This window comes from Protopterus annectens, chromosome 2.part1 (genome assembly GCF_019279795.1).
Source record: "Protopterus annectens isolate FY-2018-M chromosome 2.part1, PAN1.0, whole genome shotgun sequence".
Lineage (NCBI taxonomy): Eukaryota > Metazoa > Chordata > Ceratodontiformes > Protopteridae > Protopterus > Protopterus annectens.
The window spans coordinates 776,077,688-776,104,426 of NC_056729.1; the positions used below are offsets into that span (position 1 = coordinate 776,077,688).

The 26,739-nt window shown below is 38.9% G+C and overlaps 1 protein-coding gene across 1 annotated transcript in view; it reads left to right on the forward strand.

Annotated features, from left to right (window-relative positions):
* Positions 1-26,739, forward strand: part of EXOC1 (exocyst complex component 1) — a 1,123,278-nt gene that overhangs the window by 823,318 nt on the left and 273,221 nt on the right. Inside the window, exon 13 of the mRNA XM_044062479.1 lies at positions 3,787-3,894. Coding sequence (XP_043918414.1) covers positions 3,787-3,894 — 108 coding nt within the window. The remainder of the gene's footprint in view (positions 1-3,786; positions 3,895-26,739) is intronic.

A 26,739-nucleotide genomic window follows, 5' to 3' on the forward strand; every position in this document is an offset into this window, starting at 1 on the left:
GGAATTGGTATATATGTTCGAAGTTTTAAAACTTCACTCATATAGTGTCAATTATATGAGCGTTGAAGTTTTGAAACTTCGAGCATATAATATAGACCCTATATATATATATATATATATATATATATATATATATATATATATATATATATATATATATATGGGTTGACTGCACGTTTAAGCAAATGTCAGATAACTGACACCATTTCAGCAAAGACTCAGTATTCCGAAACATCACTTTTCCGAAAGTCAGTTTAGTGAAAGCCTGAATGAGTTTTTAGATGAGATTGCACTACAGTAAGGATCAGGAAGTCAACCCTTGTTGTCACTGTAGTGCAATCTCGTAGTTGGTGTATTTAATTTGCAGTGGGTGTGAGGGGTGCAGACTGCCACATGGGGGATGCAGGGGGGCTTTCCCCCTTGCAAAATTTATTATGAGTGTGTGTTGTTTTGTATTTAATTTGCAACTGTTTTTTGTTTTGGTGTTTTGGAGTTTGGAAAAGTGATGCTTCGGTGATACTGCGTTTTTGCTGAAATGGTGTCCGGTTATCTGACATGCGCTTAAACGTGCATTTGATAAAAAGCAGTAGACCCATATATGTGTATATATATATATATATATATATATATATATATATATATTTTGTGTGTGTATATTTTGTGTGTGTGTGTGTGTGTGTGTGTATATATATATATATATATATATATATATATATATATATATATATATATATATATATATGGGTCTACTTCAGAAGATCGACAGACCATTTGATCGGCATTCATTTGGTCAACAGCTCATATGGTCGACAACCAGTATTCAAGGCACTTAACAGGGATTTGCCCCCCCTCCCCAATGTTGTGTGACCCTGGAGTTGATATATATAGTTAGGGAGGGTGTGGGGGGCACATGTTTAAAAGCATGAAAATACAAGAAAAACTACACATTTTAAATGAAAATAGGCTGTGCCCCCCACACCCTATGAATGTCGATCAAATGTCAATCTTCTGAAGTAAACCCATATATATATATATATATATATATATATATATATATATATATATATTATATATATATATATATATATATATATATATATATATATATTATGTATAATTATATATATATATTATATACATCATACACACATATATGTGTGTGTGTGTGTGTATATATATATATATATATATATATATATATATATATATATTTATATGTGTGTGTGTATTTATTTACATGCATACATATATATAGATGATGATCTTCCAAAGACAGAGCATTTCATTTGAAAACTTATTTTGCTTATCTGGCACAGATGCCTACCTGAGGACAGGTCAGGGCCTTGTAATATATCTCCTCATCCATCCAGACGATCCCCTTAGCCAGAGTACACATAAGTAAAATCCAGTGGCATCTCTGAAACCTTTGGCAATGACATGTCTACTCTTTGTACCAGATGGTTCCTCTGTATCAGGAACTCATTCTCTTGTTGGCCCTAGTAAGGGGAATACAGTGAGGGCTAATGGTAGTCCCACAGAAGATGCAGAGCTTTACTGTGGTTGCCTCAACTTTTGTCTTGGGGTGTATTTAGCACTGCTGTAGATCCAGGGAGCATTCAGCAAGTCCATGATGCACAATCGTGTCATCCTGCTGGAGATTATGTTGATGACTGTTAGCACGTTTAGGTCAGTTGTGTCACTGGACAGTTTAAGGATTGTTATGGACAGCACTGCCGTGATTCAGTATGTAACTAAGTACATGAACATTCACTCTTACTAGCTGTTCTGACTGACAGTGCAAGTGTCAGAAGTGACCACCCATCTGGGATTGCACTTTCAAGGCCTCTTGCATTCCATCATCCTAGAACATAGTGGCACACTGCAGGCATGTGCAAAACGTCCAATTCCCAGAGTAGAATGACATCTCCTTTAACCCCTTGTCTTTTGGAGAAACAAGTGAATCACAGGGCTCTTGCCTGCAAGGGAAATGAAGAGCAAATTGAACAGGGAGAGGAAGGCTTTCTTGTCAACAGGGAGTTGAGAGCAAAAAGGAGAAAACAAACTCAGACTTTCCTTTTACTCCTAGTGAGCCTGGAGACACCAGTGCAATATTGATAGTTCCACTAACAACAAATGTCAGTGTTAGCATTAAAAGAGTCTCTTAAAGATATACATTTTATTTTGACAGAATGTGACAACAAAGCAGTGTGCTCCCATAGCTGACATGCAAAGGTCATCCCATAGCAGTAGGTCATATGCAAGAAATGCAGGAGGAAACACTGTGAGATGCTTGTTTCCATGCTTTGCACATCATTAACATATGTGGCATTCTATTATAGGAAGTGTGGTCATTGTTATTGTACAAGAAACCTGACCATGGCTTTTACTAACTTGAGAATTATTGCTGCAGTTAATGTGTTTTAAAGTTCTGTTGCATATTGCCTACACCTTTAGTACACAAAGTGATTTACTTCTTCTTCTTCTTCTTTCGGCTTTTTCCCAGTTAGGGGTCGCCACAGCGGATCACCTGTCCACTCATGATTGGCAGTGGAGTTTTACAGTGTTGAGTTGCCAGCCCGGCGCCCAACCTTCCACTGAAGGCACACACACACACACACACACACACACACACACACACACACACACACACACACACACACACACACACACACACACACTCATGCCTAGGGCCAATTTGGAGTGCCCAATCCACCTACAGCATGTCTTTGGGATGTGGGAGGAAACCAGAGCACCCGGAGGAAACCCACGCGACCACAGGGAGGACGTGCAGACTCCGCACAGAAGGCACCCCAGCCGAGGATCGAACCTCTTGATGTGAGGTGACAATGCTAACCACGCCACCGTGGCCGCCCTCACACAAAGCGATTTACTAATTGGATATAAATGTGCTTCTGGGAGGATAGAAAATTTGCAACAGAAGCTTTGAAGGAATAACTTAGTCAAACTTTGATTATAGTGCTGATGCATTAAAGTTTGCCTTTTTAAGAAGAGTGAGCTTAATCTTTCCAATGTACTAGGTTTGAAACAGATTGTTCATTTTCAGAGTATCTTTAAAGTTGAGGCTTCACTTTTTATTAGATGAGCCAAAATTTGGTTTGCTTTTCTTCTTTACCTTCTTGGACAAAACCTACATCATCCTCATTCATTTTTAGGATGACCTGACATTTTTTCTATTGGTTTGGAGATACAGGGCTTGGTAAGACAGGTGAATGGAGTAATATAAGTTATATACCTGCTCATCCTGACATTAGCCATAATGGATTCTGTTTTTGTTTTTTATTCGGCCACAGCAAGTCTTTTTTTTTCTTTCTTTTCTCATTTATCGAATGTATACAAATATGTCATGAGATTCCATCCATTTGCATGATATCATACATGCTGATAATCTCCTGGCTGTTTTCTAGCTGATGTCTTAGGTGAGGATTTGTAGAGAAAGGAAGTCACACCAGTTCTTGTTATTTGCTTCAAGGAGGATTTTGTTTTGCTGATCAGGTGACGGCATTCACCAATGACTGCAGCAGAATGTACTCACTGTTACAAGACATGAACTAAGTATGTACTTGGTATGGGAATAGAGAAGTGTTTCTAAGGTGTGGCTTGGGATTGGCATTCCTCATAAATGTAGCACTTCAAAGAGTACATAACTACATTTCTGTTCCATGTAGAAAGGTTTAGACTGAGTACGTTTTGTTTTTCTTTTTTTCTTCTGTATATATCAACAAATTGGTTGATTTGATAATGTATTCAAATGTTTTTTGCTTGCAGATCTTTGAACAAGTCCTGAGTGAACTGGAACCATTGTGTCTGGCAGAGCAGGATTTCATCAGCAAATTTTTCAAGCTGCAGCAGCAGTTGAATGTAGGCACATCACCTGTAAGTTTTGGGTACAGTACTGGTTATTTTTTTTTTTTTTTGTGAATGTGTGTGTGTGAATGTGTGTGCGCGCGCGTGTGCACGCACGTTTTCTTTCATCTTACAGAAATGATATATAATCAGTGAATGTAATTTAATTAAATAATTGCCAGATGTAATCTGTCTTTCAGAAGGACGGTTTTGCAAAATGCACAGCTCTATGTCTGATTCCTTGCACTGCTTTGAAGCACTTTTCTCTCAGAACAAAATCTGCCAAGTTCCTTCTTACATAGGGATCTTTACACCCTTGCTAAATATTGTTATCTTTGAGTCTTCACAATTGTGAGTTTTTCAGTACATACCCAGTTCAGAAAGTTAAGTTTGCATTTGTGCATTATATGTAGATGTATTTAAGTGAAATATACATGCATTTTCATTAACTGTGTTTAGTATGTAGCTGTCCAAGAGATCTGATACTGAATGTGGTAGTAATTTTAATCTAAATATTGAGTCAGTTTTTAATGAGACAGTGTGATGATGTAGTCTTCAACAAAATGCATTTTACTATGACTGACACTGGAAAGCAATTTGATCTGATGTTGTAATTTTCATTCATTCCTCAACTGTTGGGTTCAGATCTCACCATCTGATCTGACTCTGCCACTTTTTACAGCTCGTGTAACACTGAAAGCTCCCGAACTCCTCTTTTACCCATAATGCACTAGTCCCCTACCATAACTCAGATCTTGTTTGCCACTTTCCTTTTCGCATGTTGGTCGCTATTAACTGCCAAGTTTAGTTAGTGTTTCATGAGTAATATAAAAATTTACCTTTTTTAACTTTCTGTGTTCATATTTTTTACTCCTGTTAACTTTAACCTCTCTTGACCTTATTATACTTTTAGTATATCTTTTTTAATTACCATTGTTTGTAATTTTTTCCCTTTAGGTAATTTTTTGTTTTACTTACCAATGCTAGTATTCCTTCAAGCATTTAAATTTAAAAAAAATTATCTTTCCTTTTGTTTTTTCTTTGGCTAATATTTGCATAAAGAATATCAGAAAAACCCTCAGGTTTTAAAAGATGTAAGGCCAGTGGCCATAAGATGCCTCTGTCAGATACACATGACTCGTGTATATTTTGCTTAGGCCTTCCCCATTTAAGTACTGTATGTGACATATATAAGAGCATTAATCCAATAGGCCCTTATTGACTGGAAAAATAAATTGATATTAAGAGGATTAATGCCATCTTCATCCACTGATACAACATTAGATATGACTCTCCCAATCCCAGAAAGTCCCTAACTCTATATAGTAAGTTCCCAAGTCTTAGATTTTAAACACTACGCCTTTCTTTAAAAGATGGTGTACATTCACCCAAACCCAGGCCCAATAACTGCGACTACCACTCAACTCCACAACCCCAACCCTTATCCTGTCCATTCCTTTACTAAACCACCTAACGCACTCTTATTAGCTCACCTCAACATAAGTAGCCTTAACAAAGTTGCACAACTCCATGCTCTCCAGGAAGTTTACTCCTTTGACATTCTTTGTTTAACAGAAACTTGGTTAAAACCTGCAACTAAAGACAATGACGTCATCCCACCTGGTTATAATATTTTGCGACTTGACCGTACAACCAAAAAGGGTGTTGGTGTAGCTATCCTTTTAAAATCTGGGCTACAGATTACTACCTTTGACTATAAACCACCTCAAGACTCCACCACTGAAATTCTTTTACCAAGCTTCAACTTAACAAATTCAAATCCATTTATATTATCTGTACCTATCTTCTTCCCGGTAATAACATTGCCACAGTAGAGAATATCCTCTGTTGGCTGTCCCAAAATTTACCTCAAGAAACCATAATCCTAGGTGAATTTAGCATTGATTGGAAGTGTTGTAGCAGTACCCACCCTACAAGCCATATTAAACTTTTTGGTTTTTCACAAACCATTACCTTCCCTACCAGGATAAACAAGACTAATAAGAAAGAAAGTACCTTAGATTGGATTCTCATAAATAATCATCTCCAGACATATGATTCTGGAACCCTCCCTGATGATGTAAGTGACCACTCACTAACCTACATCATCAGGCTTAAAACCAATCTACCTAACCCAGCCATATCCAGGACAGTTAGAACCAAGAAAAACTTCAACCCCAATCTCTTCTAAAGGGAATTTAGAGCATGTAACTGGTCTCCCTTAAAATACCTCCTACTGGCGGAAGCTGTTAATTACTTTAATTCTAACTTCCTAGCCATACTTGACCACCATGCACCAACACGCTCTATAAGAATGAGAACTAAATCTGCCCCATGGCTTTCAAAAGAAACCAGGCAAAACATCAAACTCAGAAATAAATATAGGAATAAATCTCGCTTAACTAAAAACCCAGTAGATCAACAAAACTTCAGGCAATTAAGAAACGAAACTAAAAAAGCTGTACTGTCTGACAAAAAGAAACTACTACATACAATTCCAGCAGACCCACCATAATCAACCACAAAAGTTCTGAGCAAGTATTAATCAATTATTGCACCCAGGTCAATCCATCACACCAAACCCACAAGGCACAGACCAAGAGAATCCCAAGCAGACTTCTAATGCCATTAATACCTTTTTCACTGAGGCCATTCAAACCCTTGCCAGTCAGTTATCCACTCAGGACTTACCTATATTCAACTCTATCACTAACCCAGCCCCTCCATTTCTCTTCCAGCCAGTCCCAGCTACATATATTCTTCCCTTATCCAAAAACTGAAACCATGCACTCCTTCAGCAGACCAACTACCCACAGAATACCTACAAAAGGCAGCCAAATCTATTGCCTACCTCATTTCCATTCTTATCAATAGAACCTTCAGTGAAAGCACACATCCATAGAATATGGAAGGTCTCCCATATTATCCCCCTTCATAAGGGAGGAAACTCCACTGAACTGTCCAGTCACCATCCCATTGCCCTACTGTCTCCCCTAGCAAAGATCATGGAAAAATGCATCCATAAACAATTGCTAGACCACCTAATCCAAAATAACTTACTTTCCAACTCTCAACATGGTTTCAAACCTTCCCACAGCACTACTACTGCCCTCCCTTCCTTCACTGACTGTATCAACAAAAACTGCAACCTCAATATGCTTTCCTCTGCACTGTTTATAGATCTGTCTAAGGCATTCGATATGGTAAATCACCAGATACTTATAAATATCCTCAAATCTCTGTCACTAGATGCATTAGCTATAAAATGGTTTCAGTCCTATCTGGACAAAAGGTCATGCTTTGGCATAACATTCTATCTACCCATCTGCCCGTAAACATAGGGGTCCCTCAAGGGTCCATATTAGGACCTCTCCTATTTTCTATATTTATCAACGACCTTCACCTAGCAATCCCCCAAGCTACATGCATACAATATGCAGATGATTCGACACTCATATGCTCAGCCACATCAATATCTGAACTTCACTCCCTTACCCAAAAGGTCTTTAACACAGTTGAACAATGATTTACTCGACGCTGTCTCCTTTTAAACCCCCAAAAAAACTAAACTCCTCCTTTTCACTCCTACTTGTAAGTCCCTCTCGATAGACTTCACAGTAACATCCAATAACAGTACTCCCATATCTCCAGAACCAAATACCAAACTACTAGGTATCACCATAGATAACAACCTTAACTTTGACACCCATATTAACAATACTTTAAAATCTGTTAATAGAAAACTGGGCTCTCTCTACAGGATCAAACCCTTTCTCTCTCCTGCAGTAAGAATAACTATTGCTCACACTCATCTAATTTCTGCTCTCCTCTATGCCTCACCCATATATACTAATCTCTCTAAAAACAACCTTAATAAAATGGAAAACGCCTACAATAGCATAGCCAGATTCGCTACAGGTAACCCTTTCAGAACCCACCATTGTATTAACCTAAATCAACTAGGATGGCTTGAATTACAAAATCAGTTTAAATTCCACCAACTTACCATTGCCCACAAAACCCTTTGCCATCCTACCAGTAGCACTATACTATCTACCCTCATTATCCCCTACAACAATCTAAAGACCTTTGTCTGTTCCCTCTATATCACTCTTTAAAAACAAACTGAAACCTTTCCTCAGAACACACTGGTTGTGCCCCTGTACTAAACCTGACTGATCTACTAGCTCTCTTACTTTGATCTACCTACTCTCCTCTTCTCAGTATTCTTGTTCCTTTTCTTAGAAACAGTTGACCTAGACCTTTCTAGATATTTTTACTCACATCCTCATAATTTCATTAAGGAGACTAGTTTTACTCTTCTACTGAATATTACAGCTCCTACTTTTTTTTCTTTGTCACCTTGTTTACTAATATATTGTCTAACTCAGCTGCTATCTTTTTACATGTTGTATTGCAACTACATTTGTATTGTACTAATTGTATCTGTATATTTAGCACTATGGTATGAACAAATGACCTCTGTGATTATTCCCTGTTCTGTACCTGCAATGTTTAACATACAAATTAATCTTTTGTATAAATAATTGTATTTTGCTTCCTCTGAGCTTATCTCCCCGGGCCTCTACTGAAAATGGACATATATCCAGTTAGACTAGCCCGATCAACAAATGTAAAATAAATAAAAAAAATAATAAAAATGATCCACTTGGAGATAGCTCCCTCAGGGGCAGGGGGCAAACTCCTAACAGAGGACGCTGTCTGCGCGGCAGAGGAGGCCCACAAAACCAAGGGTCCAGAGATAATGTCTCTGACATATCCTACCAGTGCTCCTGAAACGAGGTCCAATTGTCCACTTTTGGAGGTAGTTGGGAAGGGGGGTCATTTGTCCCTGCACCAGAGAGCCTGGTTAGATATCACGAAAGATTCATGGGTGCAGAGGATTATTTCCAGAGGTTGTATAAAAATACCTTTACACCCCCACACCCAACAATGAATAAAATTCCTGATGTTCCACCCAGACAGAGGAAAACAGCAGCACTAGAAATAAAAAAGCTGCTAGAAAAAGAGCCATCCAAGAGGTCCCACCAGACCGGAAAGGGTCGAGAACTTACTCAATGTTCTTTTTAGTGCCAAAGAAAACAGGGGACTGGAGACTAATTTTGGATCTCAGCAATCAGAAGAAATTAGTTCAGTGCACAAAGTTCCAGATGGTCATGGTTCAGTCCATTCTGCCTTTCCTGCACAAGGACAACTGGATGTGCTCAGTAGGTCTTCAGGATGTGTACTATCATATAAAAATGAACAAGCGATCCAGAGGATACCTGTGCTTTCAGTTGAGAGCCAGTCATTGCCAGTTCAGAGCTCTGCCCTTTGGTCTCACCACAGCCCCCAGAGTGTTCACCAAGTGCATGGCAGTGGTAGCAGCTCTCTTGAGACTGCAAGGATTCTGGGTGTTTCCTTAACTGGTTGACTGGCTCATGACCTCTTCTATGCTCCCACCTTGGAATTAGTATCAGTCACAGCAAATCTCAGCAAGAACCAACTCAGATGTTAGAGTTTGTCAGAGCTGTGTTCGACACAGTATCCTCGACAGCTTCCCTTCCCTTTTCATTCTTATGCAACTTCCCTCCCTGCAACCCCTACCAGACTTCTGGAAGGATCAGAAGATGCTAGAGGAACCAGTGTTCATTTGTTTGAGCTCCAGATACTGATATTTGTTCTTTTCTATATTCACTGAAAGTCTGCAAATAAGATCCAAGATATGGTAGGGGACTGGTGCATTATGGGTAAGAGAGGAGCTTGAGAGCTTTCAGTGTTCCACAAGCTGTAAAAAGCAGCTGAGTCAGATCAGAGGGTCAGATCCAAACCCAACAGTTGAAGAATGAAAATGGACAACACAGATTGAACCTTATGGTGAGTACATAACTTTTTTTATCATTAACCATTGAGAAAAAAGCTGTGTTATGTAAAAACAAGAAGTTTTTTTTTTCTTTTCACAAAGTACTACACGCAGTTGTGTTATATAGTCTTCAGTACTAAATTTTCCAACCAGCTATACCAATGGTAGAAGTGAAGTAAAGCATATATTCCATCAGCGGGACGATAAGAACATTATTATTTTGCAGAAGACTCTCTTTCTCTATAACATCTAGTGGTCTGTGATACATGACAAAGTCAGAAAATAAAGCTATTATTTATCTGAGTCTGCTGTAGGAGAACATTCAAAAAACACAGTGGTTGACAGTAACGTGGCTTTTGATGAAGAGATGAACATTCTAAAGCTTCTAGGTATCTTAGTTTCATAACCTGGGGATATACTTCAACGTTTTGCAAATTTGTTGGCATTTGCGGGATGGAAGCAAGGTGTGCCACATGGATGTATTGAAGGTAGCATTTTCAAATAATCCAAGAAATAGAAGCCAGCCATTGGAAACTAAATGCACTAAACCTATTACATTTTAGCAATGTCTGGGAATATCAGGAACAACCACCAGGACCAAGTAAACACAATTTTTCTTTATTACAATTATTACTCTCATACATACAATATAGACTGTAAAAAAATGTTCTCAACCAGACTGTGTGCTTGACATTATCAGAATTATAGTCAAAGGTCCTTTCCCCTGTTTAAAAAGGCTTGAGTGCATCACATGACTGATTCTTAAAGGCACAAAAGCACCTTTAAACTGTCTCCAGCAAGTGTATTTTTGTTCCACAAAAACAAATTAATACATAAAGTATAAAATGTTAATCTTACCAAATATTTTATGAAAATGTATAATAATAAAAATATAATGAAAATTATATTCTAAAAAACATATTTAAAAAAAATCTGTATATGAAACTTTTGTGTTGTATTAAGTACATTAACTTTTATGATTGCAGTACCTATAAATCTGTAAAAGTAAACCCAGCTATTAATTCAACACAAATCACGTAATACAGTTCCCATGACCCGATCCACACATTATAAATTATTTATTAGGTGTATAATAAAATGTCAGTTCATGGCAGTACAATCTATAATTTAGCTGAACACATTTTTAGTACAGGAAGAATTTTAAGATGTTCATTAAGACCTGGAGGACTGTTAGCATCCATTTTCATTTGCCACATCATTTCCATGTATTCCAGTAAAGTTTCCCATTGCCTTCCACCTTGGGATCTCTGGCTGTTCTCTCTCTAATGGTAAACTTGATTTTTGTTCACAAACCACATACTAAACTGTTTAGAAAGAGTTTTGTTCCTGTTCTCCCTAGATGCACCATAACAGTGCTACTAAATTCTCTTATGTAAAGGATCTTTCAGTCTTCCCTAAGTAAAAAGCCTTACAGCCAGAGCAAATGTGTAGGTATACTACCCCACGTGTTCCACAGTTGCCCTGAGCTGCTATTTCCAAGTATTTCTCCCCATTCTCCAAAATTAAGACCTCATCTGTAAAAGTAATTGTGCATTGATTACAGTTAATGTGGCGGTACCCTGCTTTCCCTTCATATCCTGCTTGTATCCCCATCCTTTTTTTCTCACAATGATTCTTTAGGTTACCAGTGATGATCCAGAGGAAAGCAGAATGTTAAAAATGCAGCTGTTGTTGATGGGTTGTGATGGAGAGAAAACATTCTACAGAGTAATGTGAGATTTTAAAAGTAGAGCAATGGAAGCATTTGCATTTTCTGATATAATAATTTTAATTTGGAGTTTACATGGGGGATCAGAAGGAAAAATCAAAGTGGGAGGGTTCCTCTCTGTTAAGGAGGAGCCAGGCTGGGTTCTCTTTCCCCTTTATTTGTGTTATATTTAGAACCATTGGCAAAAAAAAAAAAAGAGTAAGGGACAAGGATATAATTGGTATGATATTCAGGAAAAGTTGGATTTATTTGCAGATGGTTTTATTTTCTACCTGACAAAAACAATAAAAGGACATCTCAGTGTTGTGGAACATTTTGATATAGCTTTGTTTTTTTCTGGATTTAAAATTAATGAAGATAAAACAAAGGCTGTAGCTGTAAACTATGTACCCATACATGAATTACTTCAGCAATACCCATATTTAAGGGGACATGTTAAAATGAAGTATTTAGGAGTATGGACTAAAAAAGGATTATGTTATGGCAGTGTGGCTGTGGGAAGAAACTAAACAAAAGATAATAATAGAAACTGAGAAATTGCAAGTTCTTACTATGTATATGGATAGTATGATAAAAAGCAGTAAACAGATTTTAGTCCTTTTAGTTTTATACACAAGTCAGGATATTTTTATCAACCAGAGGAGAAGATGTGGATAGTAACTAATAAAGAGCTGAAGAATTTTATCTGGAAGGGGAAAAGGGCATGAATCAAGTGGAATACATTGATCCTTCTAATAGAGCAAAGAGATTTAAGATTACCTTATTTTAATGGATATTTTAGAGCTACACAGTTAATGCTCTTATACATAACACAAGCAGAAAGATGCAATTCAAATGTGAAAAGGGATGATGATGACGATGATGATGAGACAGGGGGCAATTCGAGAAGTAAGGAAGGAGTGAGATTTTGGACACAGATCCTTAAGGAGAGATAACAGTCATACAGAATATTATATTCATAAAGTAGCAGAAAGTATACTGAGAACTAATCCAACACAGGAATGGAGAGAGATGATATTCTACAAATAGGGATGACTGCAATTAGCCATATACAGAATAAGCAAGAGGGGGCTGGAAGTTACTGAAGGAAGCTAGCAAAGGAACCAATGTATTGGGAACAGTTATTTAGAGAGGGAAAGATAGTAAATGGGAAGATGCCAAGAAGATATTTGGATTGCAGACTACAGATTGCTTTCTCTATCAGGGATTGATGTCACAGTATAAGCAAAGAGACTGGGATATGGGAATCCTAAATGAACAACCTGCACTGGTTGAGATTGTATTTGACTCTAGAAAAGAAGCTGCTTTTGAAGGGGAAATCAGTAGAGCATATCAAACAATGGGAGGACATATGTATAGCTTCCAGGTATGCAACACATTCTGGAAGATTTAGGATTTTTGCTTGGAAGTGTTTGCATAGGTAGTATTATACACAGAGCAGTCTGCAAAGAATGTTTTCCTGAAGTAGATAGCAAACATTGGATGTGTAATGGGGAAGATAACGGTAACTGGGAGCATATGCTGGCAGGCTGAATGTTTTCCTGAGGTAGATAGCAAACATTGGATGTGTAATGGGGAAGATAACGGTAACTGGGAGCATATGCTGGCAGGCTGAATGTTTTCCTGAGGTAGATAGCAAACATTGGATGTGTAATGGGGAAGATAACGGTAACTGGGAGCATATGCTGGCAGGCTGAATGTTTTCCTGAGGTAGATAGCAAACATTGGATGTGTAATGGGGAAGATAACGGTAACTGGGAGCATATGCTGGCAGGCTGAATGTTTTCCTGAGGTAGATAGCAAACATTGGATGTGTAATGGGGAAGATAACGGTAACTGGGAGCATATGCTGGCAGGCTGAATGTTTTCCTGAGGTGGATAGCAAACATTGGATGTGTAATGGGGAAGATAACGGTAACTGGGAGCATATGCTGGCAGGCTGAATGTTTTCCTGAGGTAGATAGCAAACATTGGATGTGTAATGGGGAAGATAACGGTAACTGGGAGCATATGCTGGCAGGCTGAATGTTTTCCTGAGGTAGATAGCAAACATTGGATGTGTAATGGGAAGATAACGGTAACTGGGAGCATATGCTGGCAGGCTGAATGTTTTCCTGAGGTAGATAGCAAACATTGGATGTGTAATGGGGAAGATAACGGTAACTGGGAGCATATGCTGGCAGGCTTTAAAGATTCCGTACAGAATACCCTGTCAGGAATATGGGGTTAGCGAATGAATGTAACTAAGGAGATTTTTTTTTTTGAGCTGGGACACAAGATCTGAATTGCCTAGACATAGTAAGATCTTTTTAAATTGAATTCCTGTGGTGGCTGCCAAAGAAACAACTACTAGAAAACGGAACTCAGTCTAAACCAACCATACTTGAGTTAGTGAATATTATAACAAGATATAAAAAAAAATCAAAAGAGGAGGTGGGATCTTTAGAAAAGGGTAGGAGTAAATTGTATAGAAAAAATGGATATTGTGGGAATAATACATGTAGAAAAATGTTTTGGAGGAGGAATGAGGTTTAAGAGAAAGCAAGAACTAAACAGTTTGTGTAATGGTTTCATTATAGAAATGTATATGTGATGTGTAATGTTTGTAAAGGTGAACTTGTTAATATGTTTATTACTTTTGTGTAAAAGTAAGTTTGCCTATGTCACAAGTGATAATTTAATAAAAGTGTTTAAAAAAAAAAGATGATCTCTAAATTCACTATGTCCAGATGGCTGTCATAGTGCATCTGTTTTATTTATAATTCAGCGGGCTTGCCCCTTTCAATTAAACATAAAGAAAATTTCACCAGGGCTGGCTTTCTCAGCAGTTCATTGGTGGAGGATTTGTGCAGTAGCTTTGCGGTCTACAATACACACCATTGTCAAACATTAGAAGCTGAATCTTATCTCAAGTTCCAGAGCAGCTTTCTGTTCCACCATTCCCAAGGATATTCTGCCATGAAACCACACAGGATTTCTGCTAGCTGGGGGACTCTGTCCCATAAGTCAAGATGGACTGAGGGGACAGTATAGGATGCGAAAGTTATGTACTTAGCATAATTATAGATCCATGTTGTCCTCCTCCATACATCTCAACAATCCTCCCTCCTTCCCCTTTCCAAATTGTCACATGCCGTTTTCTTCTGGAGGTTTCTGATTCACCTAACCTAATGCCTTTTCACATTGTTGTTACCAGGTAGGATTCTTTCTTCCCTTGAGAGTGTTTTTTAGTCTGTTCTGGGGTAGACTTGATCTGAGGAGTAGCCTAAGCACTAAGCATTATTGGAGAGGGCATGCTTGACCACTGGAGAAACTTGAAAGTTTTAGATGTATCAGATCCATCTCATGGTGGCTAACCCAAAAGTAGCAAAGGACAGAGGGGGCACCAAGACTCTGTATTTATAAGTGCATAACTTTAATTTAAAAAAACCTGCATCATGTTATGTTGATATTGTTATCCAGTATAAACTGTTTATATAAAAATGAAAGAAAATACGTTCCTGTTTTATGAACTTTGTTTGGAGCGAAGTGAAACTGATTATCTTCTGGTTCTGCCTTTGCATTTAAAAAGGGGAGAGGATCAGTTTATGTGGCAGCTAACTGCTGGTGAATTGTTTTCTGTATGTAGAAGTTCCTATCAAGATACTATTGTTTTTAAAGAGCTGGTTGTTCCACTGTGTTAGCAAGCTAACTATATAGCACATTTCCTTTTTTAGACAAACACCACCAACTTTTCACGATTAAAAAACTTGAGAAAAGAAAACGTGAAAATGAAACAAATAAATCACTGCCAATGCCAATGTAAATAGTTTAGCGCTTTCATTCGATTTAATGCATCGAACTTCATCAGAAATGGACAACAATCTCAAATCCAACACTTTAAATACAGAATCATTATTTAATTGTCCAATCAAAACCATATGTGTAGACACACACTTTGAATTTTAAAGATGGCATTGCTAAAAATCATAGCAGTATTGAAAAATGTTTTAAGATGCATAATTTAATAATGATACCTGTTATTTAAAAGACATTTAACATTCAAAGTACCATTTAACCCAGGTTGACTTGTCAGCATTTAAAAATGCTTGGCATCTTAGTTCTCTAATTTCTAAAGCATTGTTAAACCCAGACACGTAAGGTAATACATTAATAGAGTCTAAAACAAAAAAGACAAATTTCTTAAAATTTGTGCATTCAATAGCATGCTTTGCTAAGGCATTGTTCAAATCTTTGTTTTTGATTGCTAAGCAATGCTCATAAATTCTCTTATAAAGTGCCGTAATGGTTTTGCCTACATAAAAATGATGGCAGGTGGTACAAGAAGCTAAGATACCACAAAGTTTGCAATTAAACCTGCCTTTACTAGTTGCCATTTTCTGAATGTACGTAAAATGTATACTTCTAGAAGAGTCAATATATCTGCATTGCCTACAGTTGTGACATGGGTAGGTGCCTACAGGGCCACAAAGACTCTCAGATGATTTGTATTCTCCTAGCTCTAAAATGGACTTCACACTAGCTACTTTTTATAATTGAAAGTAGGATGATCACCTAACACTCTAGCTAGGTCTCTGTTACCTGAAATCACCTTCCAATTGTTAGAAATTGCCTGTTTGATATTTTGAGAATCTAAACAATTTGGAATAGGAAAGGCACAATCCATTTTATTATCTTCTAAATTACTAATTTTGAGGTGAACCCACTGGTTAAAATTGGTGAGAATTTCTCCATTCTTACAGTGATAATTTATTCTTGTATAGCTTTCAACTTCTCAGCTGGATAACCTTTTTGAACAAACATGAAAACCAATGTGTTTGTTTCAGAAATAAAAGTCTCTTGATCTGATATGAGTCTGCTTGTATAACTCATCAGCAGACTCATTCCAAATAAAAAAAAACAAATCATCTATGTATCTTTGATACATAGAGACATGTTTTAAATCTGTCCAGTTTAGTCAAATGAGACAATTCCCACCAACTTAGAACCAAATTGGCTACCTCCCATAGCTACCCCACAGGTCTGAGTGTATATCTTTCCATCAAAAATAAAGAAGTTATTTTTCAGTACCAATTCTAACAATAAACAAATGGAGTGAACCATAACCTCTCCAAATGTAGTGTATCTAGTTAAAAATTTTTTAACAAACTCTATGCCCATAGTCTGATCAATAGATGTATGCAGTGATGAAAAAGAGGGTTAGCTGTATCCTTGTGGATTTTCAATATTCTGAACAGAAATCCTAGCATGGGTTTCTCAATGACAAGAAATTCATAGGTAGCCAAATTAATATAATTCTTGTTAAGCAAATCCATCAATCTGTTATCAATAGTTATAAAACTCCTTCTAACCATATATTTACTAACTGATAATTCTTTTTGTCATTTAATAAACTTTTTATATGTGTTTTAGAGTCAGACACCTTCATAATAACTAGCCCATTCCCTTTATCAGCTTTCGTAAACCAATATTGCTGGTTATGTCTCAGATTTTTCAAAGAATTGAATTCACTCTTGTCAAAATGAACTTTTCTACTGTTGTCATTCACTTTTCTGTAATTATTACAAATAAATCTAATGTCATTTTCACAGAGTTCATTAAAAACATTTAATGTAAGGGTTAACCTAGGGTTAATAGTACTAGTTTTTTTACGTTTTGTATTAGATCCAAATTCCACCCCATCAAAAGCATAACATAAATTAAATTTTCTAACATACAGTTTAAAATCCAAAATTGTATCTATTAGTGGTGCTTTGATTGAGGGAACAAAGGAAAAAAAACTTTTTCTAGTACCATTTGTTGTACATCAGTCAGTTCCAAATCACTCAGATTATAGATTTTACTAATGGAAACTATCTCTTGCGATATTTCCACTTCTTTCTGTTCCCTACATTCTCTTTCCCTTTGGACTTCATCCCATTGTTGTTCCCGTCTGGTGACGTTAGATGAAAAGAATTACTTGAACCATGATAAATGCTGGTACTAGTGCCTTCTCCTGGATTGTTAACAACACTAACATTATGCACATTGTTATTGTCCAAACTAGTAACATTGTTATTATTATTAGCAACTCTAGCATTGTTAACATCTAGTTGGTTATTTCTAGCATTGTCAACAGTTAATACAGCTGTTTTAGAATTTAACAAATATGCTGAATTGTTGGCATAAGACAAAGAATCGTGCGCCAGTTTTTTCTATTAATCAAACTAGCAGCATGTCTCTGTAACTTAGCTTCAGTACCATCATATAATGCTCCAAAATTAACATTGTTCAAAATAGTCATTCAATTCATTAATTTCTTGTTTTAACACATTAATTTTTGCTATGTTATGCTTCACCAATATTTTCAAAGCTTCTACCCCAGTGTTGTTATACAATTCAACAAGCTTTGAAAAAATAATGTCCGAATGTGCAATTCCGTTGGGAAAATGGTAACATCTTAACCCAAACAGCATTTGTTTGCACTCAATGCAAGTCTGTAATTAAAAGTTGTCATATTCCAATGAACATAGTTTGAACAAATTTTTTTCTAAATTAAAAATGTTAGACTTACACTTTGGCGCCTTTGCTTCAAGTCCAGTAGTGCCACTAAAAATAGGCATATTATTGATGAAACTCCCAACACAAGCAAAAGGATGAAATCACAGTTAACAAAACCTTCACCGTGATTATTTTTGACTCTCGCTATCACTGTAGAGTCACTACCAGAACTGCTAGCCAAAGACTTCCTGTTTTGTAAGATAGAAACGACTGTAGAAACAGGAAAATTATATGAATTTGAAGCTGCAGCAGTTCTGTCTAATAGCAGTTGCGCCTTCTGCATTGCTATATTCAGACTGTTAGTAACAGTACTAAAGTCTTCAGATACACTATAAGTGCTAACGTTAAGATTGTCATCCGAGTTACAATTTGGTGGCGAAACTGTGGTTTGATGCATGGTAGATCCACAATTCACAGTAGTGGCAGCCATTCACAAGTCCCAGAGATGGGAAAAATGTAAAACTAAAATTAGACAAACACCACCAACTTTAGAAGCTTAAAAAACTTGAGAAAAGAAAACATAAAAAATGAAGCTAATAAATCACTGCCAACACCAATGTAAATAGTTTAGCGCTTTCATTCAATTTAATGCAACAGACTTCATCCAAATTGGACAACAATCTCATGTCCAACACTTTAAATACACAGTCATTAATTAATTATCCAATCAAAACAATATGTATAGACACACTCTAAATTTTAAAGATACATTGCTAAAAATCATAGCAGTATTGAAAAATGTTTTAAGATGCATAATTTAATAATGGTACCTGTCATTTAAAAGACATTTGACATTTAAAGTACCATTTAACCCCGGGTGACTTGTCAGCCTTTAAAAATGCTTGGCATCTTAGTTCTCTAATTTCTAAAGCATTGTTAAACCCAGACACGTAAGGTAATACATTAATAGAATCTAAAACAAAAAAAGACAAATTTCTTAAAAATTTGTACATTCAGTAGCATGCTTGGCTAAGGCATTGTTCAAATCTTTGTTTTTGATTGCTAAGCAATGCTCATAAATTCTCTTATAAAGTGCCCTAATGGTTTTGCCTACATAAACATTATGGCAGGTGGTACAAGAAGCTAAGTAAACTATACCGCAACTTTTCATTTAAACCTGCCTATACTAGTTATTTTCTGAATATGCGTAAAATGTATACTTCTAGAAGAGTCAGTATATCTACATTCCCTACAGTTGTGACATGGGTAGGTGCCCACAGGGCCACAAAGACTCTCAGATGATTTGTATTCTCCTATCTCTAAAATGGACTTCATACTAGCTACTTTTTTATAAATGAAAGAAGGATGATCACCTAACACTCTAGCTAGGTCTCTGTTACCTAAAATAACCTTCCAGTTGTTAGAAATTGCCTGTTTGATATTTTAAGAATCTAAAAAAATTGGAATAGGAAAGGCACAGTCCATTTTATTGTCTTCTAAATTACTAATTTTGAGGTGAACCCACTTGTTAAAATTGGTGGGAATTTCTCCATTCTGAAAGTGATAATTTCTTGTATAGCTTTCAACTTCTCAGATGGATAACCTCTTTGAACAAACATGGAAACCAATGTGTTTCAGAAATAAAAGTCTCTTGATCTGTTATGAGTCTGCTTAAATTAATAATCTGTCCACAAACCAGATTGAGTTTCATAAAAAGTTGATGTCTGCTACGAAAATGAAGGAAATTATTTGTGTAAGTATCCTTTCTGTACACCGTGCTGACAAATCTCCTTCCTCCTATGTACATAATGATGTCAAAATCTAAAAAAATGAACATTCGTCGCTATTCCACTTAGTACAAACTTCAATCCATATACATGGCTATTGATCTCATCCAGTAAATTGTATAACTCATCAGCAGACCCATTCCAAATAGAAAACAAATCATCTATGTATCTTTGATACATAGAGACATGCTTTAGAAATTAGAGAACTAAGATGGCAAGTATTTTTAAATGCTGACAAGTCACCCGGGGTTAAATGGTACTTTAAATGTTAAATGTCTTTTAAATGACAGGTACCATTATTAAATTATGCATTTTAAAACATTTTTCAATACTCCACTGTAGAATCACGAACCTCCACTTTTAATGCACAATCGCAACCCAGACTTTTTGAGAAAAGACCATGGGCCGGATTCACGAAGGCTTGCACGGAGTCTAAGAGTAGAGTAAGACTTCATGCAGCCAACATGTCTGCCGAACGATCCAGGAACAGCTGGCAGGGGCGTACAAGAAAGTTCCTAAAACGACTCTTACATGGACAGGGTTAGATTATGCAAATTACCTCATTTGCTGCCGAAAGCTATGCAAATGAGGTAAATTTGCGATCCAGGAAATCCTAACGTGTCCGAGTAAGAGTAGTGTTATTTGCAGAAATGTACTCAGTTGTCAACTGAGCACTGTTCTGCAAATAGCAAAACGGAGCCGTAACAGCTCCAAATAAAGGATGCATCCAGTTGAGGAAACATGCCAGTGGCCAAATATACGGCCATTGGCAATGTTTCCCGTTGCAAAATAAAAAAAAAATAAATATTTTTTTTTACCTCGCTCTCCGATGTTTAAGCATAGCACAGTGCCGCTCAAATGTGCTGCGCTCTAAAAATCAGAAAACCAAAAAATAAAAGGCACAAATTGGGAATTTATTCAAAATATTAATCTGCCATGCAAGTGAATGGCAGGCTGAAGACAACATGGCAACTGAGTAGAGGTTGCTAAGGGGGGAAGCTCAGTCTGAGAGATGTAACTAAGCATTGGTAGGCAATCCTATGCAAATGAGGATAAGATTAGCGAATCCCAATATTCCCTGCTATGTGAACCATGTCCCTAGAGTGTAAGAGTAGGAAAAGGGGAGTAACAGAGTAGGAGATGGGTGACATCATGAGGGGGTATGTATGAAAAAGACTGTAAGCTTATTGGAGCAGAGTGGCATGTGGTTGCTGTGAGTTACTCAGGACTAAAAGAGGTGTGTCTACAGTTGTCTAAATTGAAATCAAGAAACTGAAGGTGTACGCTGCGGCTATCACTAAAGTTTCTTGCAAAGCTGCTTACACTGTGTGCGCACATATAAACCCGTCTAAGCCTGTGTGCGCGGGTGTAAGGCCGTCTAAGCTAGTATACATGAATGTGCACCTGCCTAAGCCCGTGTAAGCCTGTGTACGTGCGTGTGCACGGCGCTGCCCCCTGTGGAAACAGAAATGGGAAAAGGAAGGAAAGGAAGTAGTAGGAAGTTAACCAAGGAGAATTAGCAGAGCTGCCAGGTGAAATCAGTCAGAATCAGCCAATTACACAGGCAGTACACTAGCCCTGCCCAGCCCAGCACCTAAAATTGTGCAAACAGCATTCCCCCATGTTTTTCTCAGAAACACTGCAACACTGCAGTCAGCAAAGAGAAGTGAAAACTTAAAAAGCTTAAACTGAGACATAAAAATGTTAGGGGCTGCCATTGCTGTTATAAGGCAACATGTGCAAGATGCTAAGGGTGGTGCCATTGCGAATGCTGCTGAGCAACCCACAGTGAGGAGACGGAGAAGAGTGTACAGACCCAGGGTAACCTACCAGGGGCTACATGAGCTGGAGATAGTGGAGCGCTATAGAGTGGACAGAGAGCTCCTGCAGCAAATTGTTGAGCTGTGCAGGCCACACCTCACACACAGAACCAACAGAGGGGAACCCATCCCAGTAGAAACCAAGGTATGTGTTGGCCTAAGAATACTAGCAACAGGTACCTTCCAGAGACCAACTAGTGATATGATGGGGATTTCACAGGCATCAGCATCAAGGGTACTGCACCAGTTCCTGAATGCCATGTCAGCACATGTTGGTGATCATGTATAGTTCCCCAATACCCGTGAGGTATTGGCCAGCAATATGCGTCTCTTCCAGCAAATAGCGGAATACCCTGAGGTAGTGGGTGCAGTTGACTGGATGGGCACATCAAAGCACCAGCTGGTGAGCAGGGTAGGGCCTACATCAACCGCAAGGGCTTCCACTCCATCAACTGCCAGGTCGTGTGTGATGCCCAGGGCATAATACTGAATGTGTGTGCTGGCTGCCCTGGAAGCTACCACGATTCCCATATGTGGCATCTGGTGCAGCTGTACCAGACATTTGCAAATGGGGACATCCCTGACGGTCACCTAGTGGGGGATGTTGGATATGCACTGGAGCCGTGGCTGATGACACCCATCAGAAATGCACACACACCTTAACAAGAACTCCATAATGAGGCACACGCACAAACACAAAATGTAATCGAGCATGTGTTTGGGATGCTCAAGTCATGGTTCCGGTGCCTGGACACATCTGGTGGAGCCTTGCAGTACTCACCAACTACATGTAACTAAATTGTCATGGTATGTGCCATGCTACACAATCTGATCCTGCGAAAACAGCTGCAGCAGGAACAGCATGGGGCAGGGCCAAACAGCCCCCCACCATTGCCAAGGCCTGCACAGGCACAGTGTGACTCGGAGGAGGAACAACCTGAGCCTGCCCCAGTAGGCAGAAGGAGGCATGCCCAGTATGCCTTGTCCTTGGCAAAGAGGCAACGCATAGCACATACACTAGCTCAGTAGGAACCCTGGAAATGATACCTCTCACTGACTCGCACATAAAATAAAAGGGATGCCCAACTTGACACTACCTGTTTCCAAACATGTATAGGGAGTGTAGTATGTGCATCCGAAATAGGCAGCCCTGCAGCACCACCTGAGGCATGATTGCCATGTATTACGCATTATAAAGCAGTGCTAAGCAGCTTTTACCAATATGTAGTATATGTAAACAAAATTGCTCGTGCAATGTTGGCCAAAGTCGGCCCAAGCTGAGCAAAGTCAGTTAAACATGCTCATATCTGCTTTACTGTACCTTAAGCAGCCTGGTCTGGCCAGCATGAAAATAAAAAGCAGTGACAGGGCTTGAATCCAGGATACTGTGCACTATAGTCACAGTACTGAACCACTAAGCCATGATAGCATTACAGTGGTACAGACACAGCAGGACAATTGTACACTAATGCAAACACAAAGCAATGCTGTATCATGCCCCTAATGAGTAACCTCACCCACATGCCTATGCAGACAGAGAACATCAGGCCAGGCATTGTGATGTGGGTTGTGTAGGCTATGAAGTCGCAAGCTAATATGTGTGCCAATGGACGCTAAAACCTGTAGTATACTAGTATGCCTCAAGCCAGTATGACAGGCAACAGTACAGACTGTAATGGTGTCCTGTACATAGCAGTGCAGGCACAGCAAATGTGTATAAGTGTCAGGTGAAACCCATCCTATGTACACCCACAGTAACAATCCGATGTACCCACGGTTAGAAATGTACAAAGAATAGCTGTCCCCCTTGTATGTAGAAATGTTGATAGGTCTATGCAAAGTGTCTCATGGAAACCCTGCAGGCATAGCATGATCCCTGTTGATCCATGACACAAAGGTGAGGCCTGCTGTAAAAATACACCTTGATTTACCATACACATATGGTATAAATGTGTATACTGTGCGTGCTCACACACTCCAACAAATGTAGTGGATTTCAATCTGCATCACACTGAAAGGTCATACTAGGCATGCTCACACACTTAAACAAACTAAGCAAATGTCAGGCAGGAAGATACTGAAAGGTCATACTGGGCATGCTCACACACTTAGGCTAAATACGGATGTGATGATAAGGGATCTATGGACAAACGTGTATAGTCATCTCTACTTCCAGAAACACATTCACAAAGTGGTCTGAAAATCCTGCTATGTGTACACACAAACTGCCAAGGTCTGTGCATGTAGGTCAAAGGAGGTTGCCACTACTCAGCAGTCATCAGACCTGTCAGAGACTACCACAACACACTTGCGAGGAATCTGACCAGGCACGTTCATCAACTAGAAAGAACAATGAAGAACCTTAACAAGGGGATCACTGGCCTCAAATAGTTGCCCCATGCAACAAGAATGAATGTAACCCAAGCTGTACTCAGTGGCATACTGTCTACACAGCAAATCTCTGCCCAACAGACAGGTCCATGTCATGGTTACACTCAGATCTGTTCTGAGTTACAGCTCAATGGCACTAAATGTACAGAGCCAACTGATATTGGCAACATCCTGGCAGGTAGGATCAGTGTTAACTTTACTCCCCTCTCACCCATGAAAAAGCACATGTCTGTAATGGAAGACTGCAAAGTTGCTGTCATCACGGCTACACAGGTAAAAAAAACACTCTTCTAAGCCAGTATCACAGCAGCCATGGGACTAGATAACTTCCCAGGCTGTGTAGTATCTACTTCCCTGAAGTAAACATTAACATGGAGGTTCTGTGGCTACTGACGTTTCCAGAGAACTGCAAACTAGGAGCCATCATTGTAAACACTAAAGATCTGTACATTCTACAAAAGGGCCTCACTGAGACAGATGGCTGTTGTCCAAGGCATGGGCTGTAGCTTAATGCCAAAAGGTGCATTATCATCACCTTTGTTAAAATCTCTGTAGCCAAGAACTACAACTTAGGTGGTAGTATACCTCACAGTTTAAGTGTGACAAGAGACCCTGGGTCACGGGTGGACAGTGGATGCAACTGTGATGAGTACATTCCCACAGTAGTCAGGAAACCCTCTTATGTGGCACACCTCATCACAAAATGTGTCTCATGCAGAATAAAAGAGGACATTGTTCCCCTCTACTCACCACTCACTAGAACTATAAAAGAGTAAAATGCCACTGTTGCTGTGTACCTCACAAGACAACTACAACAACTTGAAAGCCAGCAGCAATACCTCACAAAGAGCATTAGTGGCCTGAAATACATGCCATACACAGACCTTCGCAAAATGCTCCATCTGTACTCCCTTGCATATCACCTACTCATAGGTGTTCACTGCGTAACATCCAAAGCTATGTCAGATTTGCAGCTGTTGGATATGATCCACGTAAAACACTCACAATCACCCTGACCTTTGGATCCAAGACCACGAGTGAAATATAAAAGGAAGTGGTGTAGCTATTTACCTTATGGATATCCACACCTCCAGGTTACTGCCACAGCATGAGGCCTTGGAGACCATGCAAGTGCAACTAACATTGGGCAAAGCTGCCCATCAGATTGTAGCCTGCTACAGATCATGTAACTTGTCTCACGAACCTCACTCAATATTCTGGAGAACAATGGCAAATATAAAGGTCCTATCAAACACCATTATATGAGGAGATTACAACTACCCAAACAATGAGTGGGTGAATTACTTGTATACAACGTCATTTGCCCAATGTGTCCTAGAGTTAAGAAACTCTAACACCCTGGAACAGCAGGTCAGCACGCAGTCTAGAGGTGCAACATACTGGACATGATCATCACCAACATGGGGTACCAGTGTTCCACAACAGAGATAAACCCCTCGCTGGTAATATCAGATCATTAAGTAATCACACTGGACATCCACATCCCGCACCCACACCCAGTCAATGAAACCACTGTGAAGACATTTTCAGAAGCAAACAGCACACTTCCCAAGACCAAAGTTGAAAGTCCCAAAGCCCTCTTGCTATAGGATAATGGTATACAATCTGCCAAATCATGTACAAGTGTATCCTATGAGCATCTACAGGGATGCATGGATCGAGACATCAGAAATAAAACCAAGATGCACTCCTCCAAAAATAAGAAAACAATCTGGTGGTCATTGCCCATAAATAAGCTACACAACAGAAGGAGGAAACTAACACCTGATAGAGCCAACTTCACTAAAGGAAAGGCATCACCGATCATTATTAGGATGAAACAGTGATCGCTCATAAAATAATCCAAGCACAGTTTCTAAAGACAAACTGCCAAGGAATGTAAGAATAACAACCACAAAGCCTTCTGTAGCTATATCAGACATGTAGGTGTCAACTTCCAGATATGCTGTCAGCTACTGAAAAAAAGTAATGACATACACCAAACCAACTTTCATTGCCCACACCCAGGGGGACAAGTGCAGTGTAAACTCCCCCCATCACTCCCAAAAGGGCCTGTGTCTATCACAGAAGGATGCAGAGACACAGACGTCACGGACATGCATGTAAAGACAGCCCTCACCAAAGCTAAGAACATAGCATCAATGTGACTATAAGTTGTCCCAGGCTGCATCTTACACTAGGCCCACAAGGAACTACACCCTCACCTACATTCACTGTCCAGACTCAAGCGTATCACAGGCTATGTACCCAAAGAATGGCATACACTAACAATCATCCAGCTCCACAAAGGGTGTGCCAAAACAGAACCTGGAAACCATTGCCCAACATGTGTACTCAGCCTGGTCTACAGAGCTATTGAGCAAATCGTCATGGAACCCATACACTGAGACATTGGAGATCTCCAGACACTGGACTCTACACAACTTTGCCTTGTTAAAGGCATAGCCTGGCTCCCAAACCTAGTTGACGTATTTAAAACAGTTACCATGAACATAGATGGAGGTGAAAGTAGACCACACAGCCCACCTGGTCCTCACTAAGGGCTTACCACACCATTCCCCACTCCGTCATCATGGACAAGTGTACCAGCTTGAACATGAACAGCTATGTCACAGGATGGGTGGCCAAGTGGCTCACAGATCAAACACACACGTTCATAGTTGCGGGTGCCATGTCCAACTCTAAGCCAGTCACACATGGCATCACACAGGTCTTGGTCCTGGGACACCACCTCTTCAGTCGATACTGCTCAGAGGTACAGGCAAGCATGGCAGGTGTTAGGCT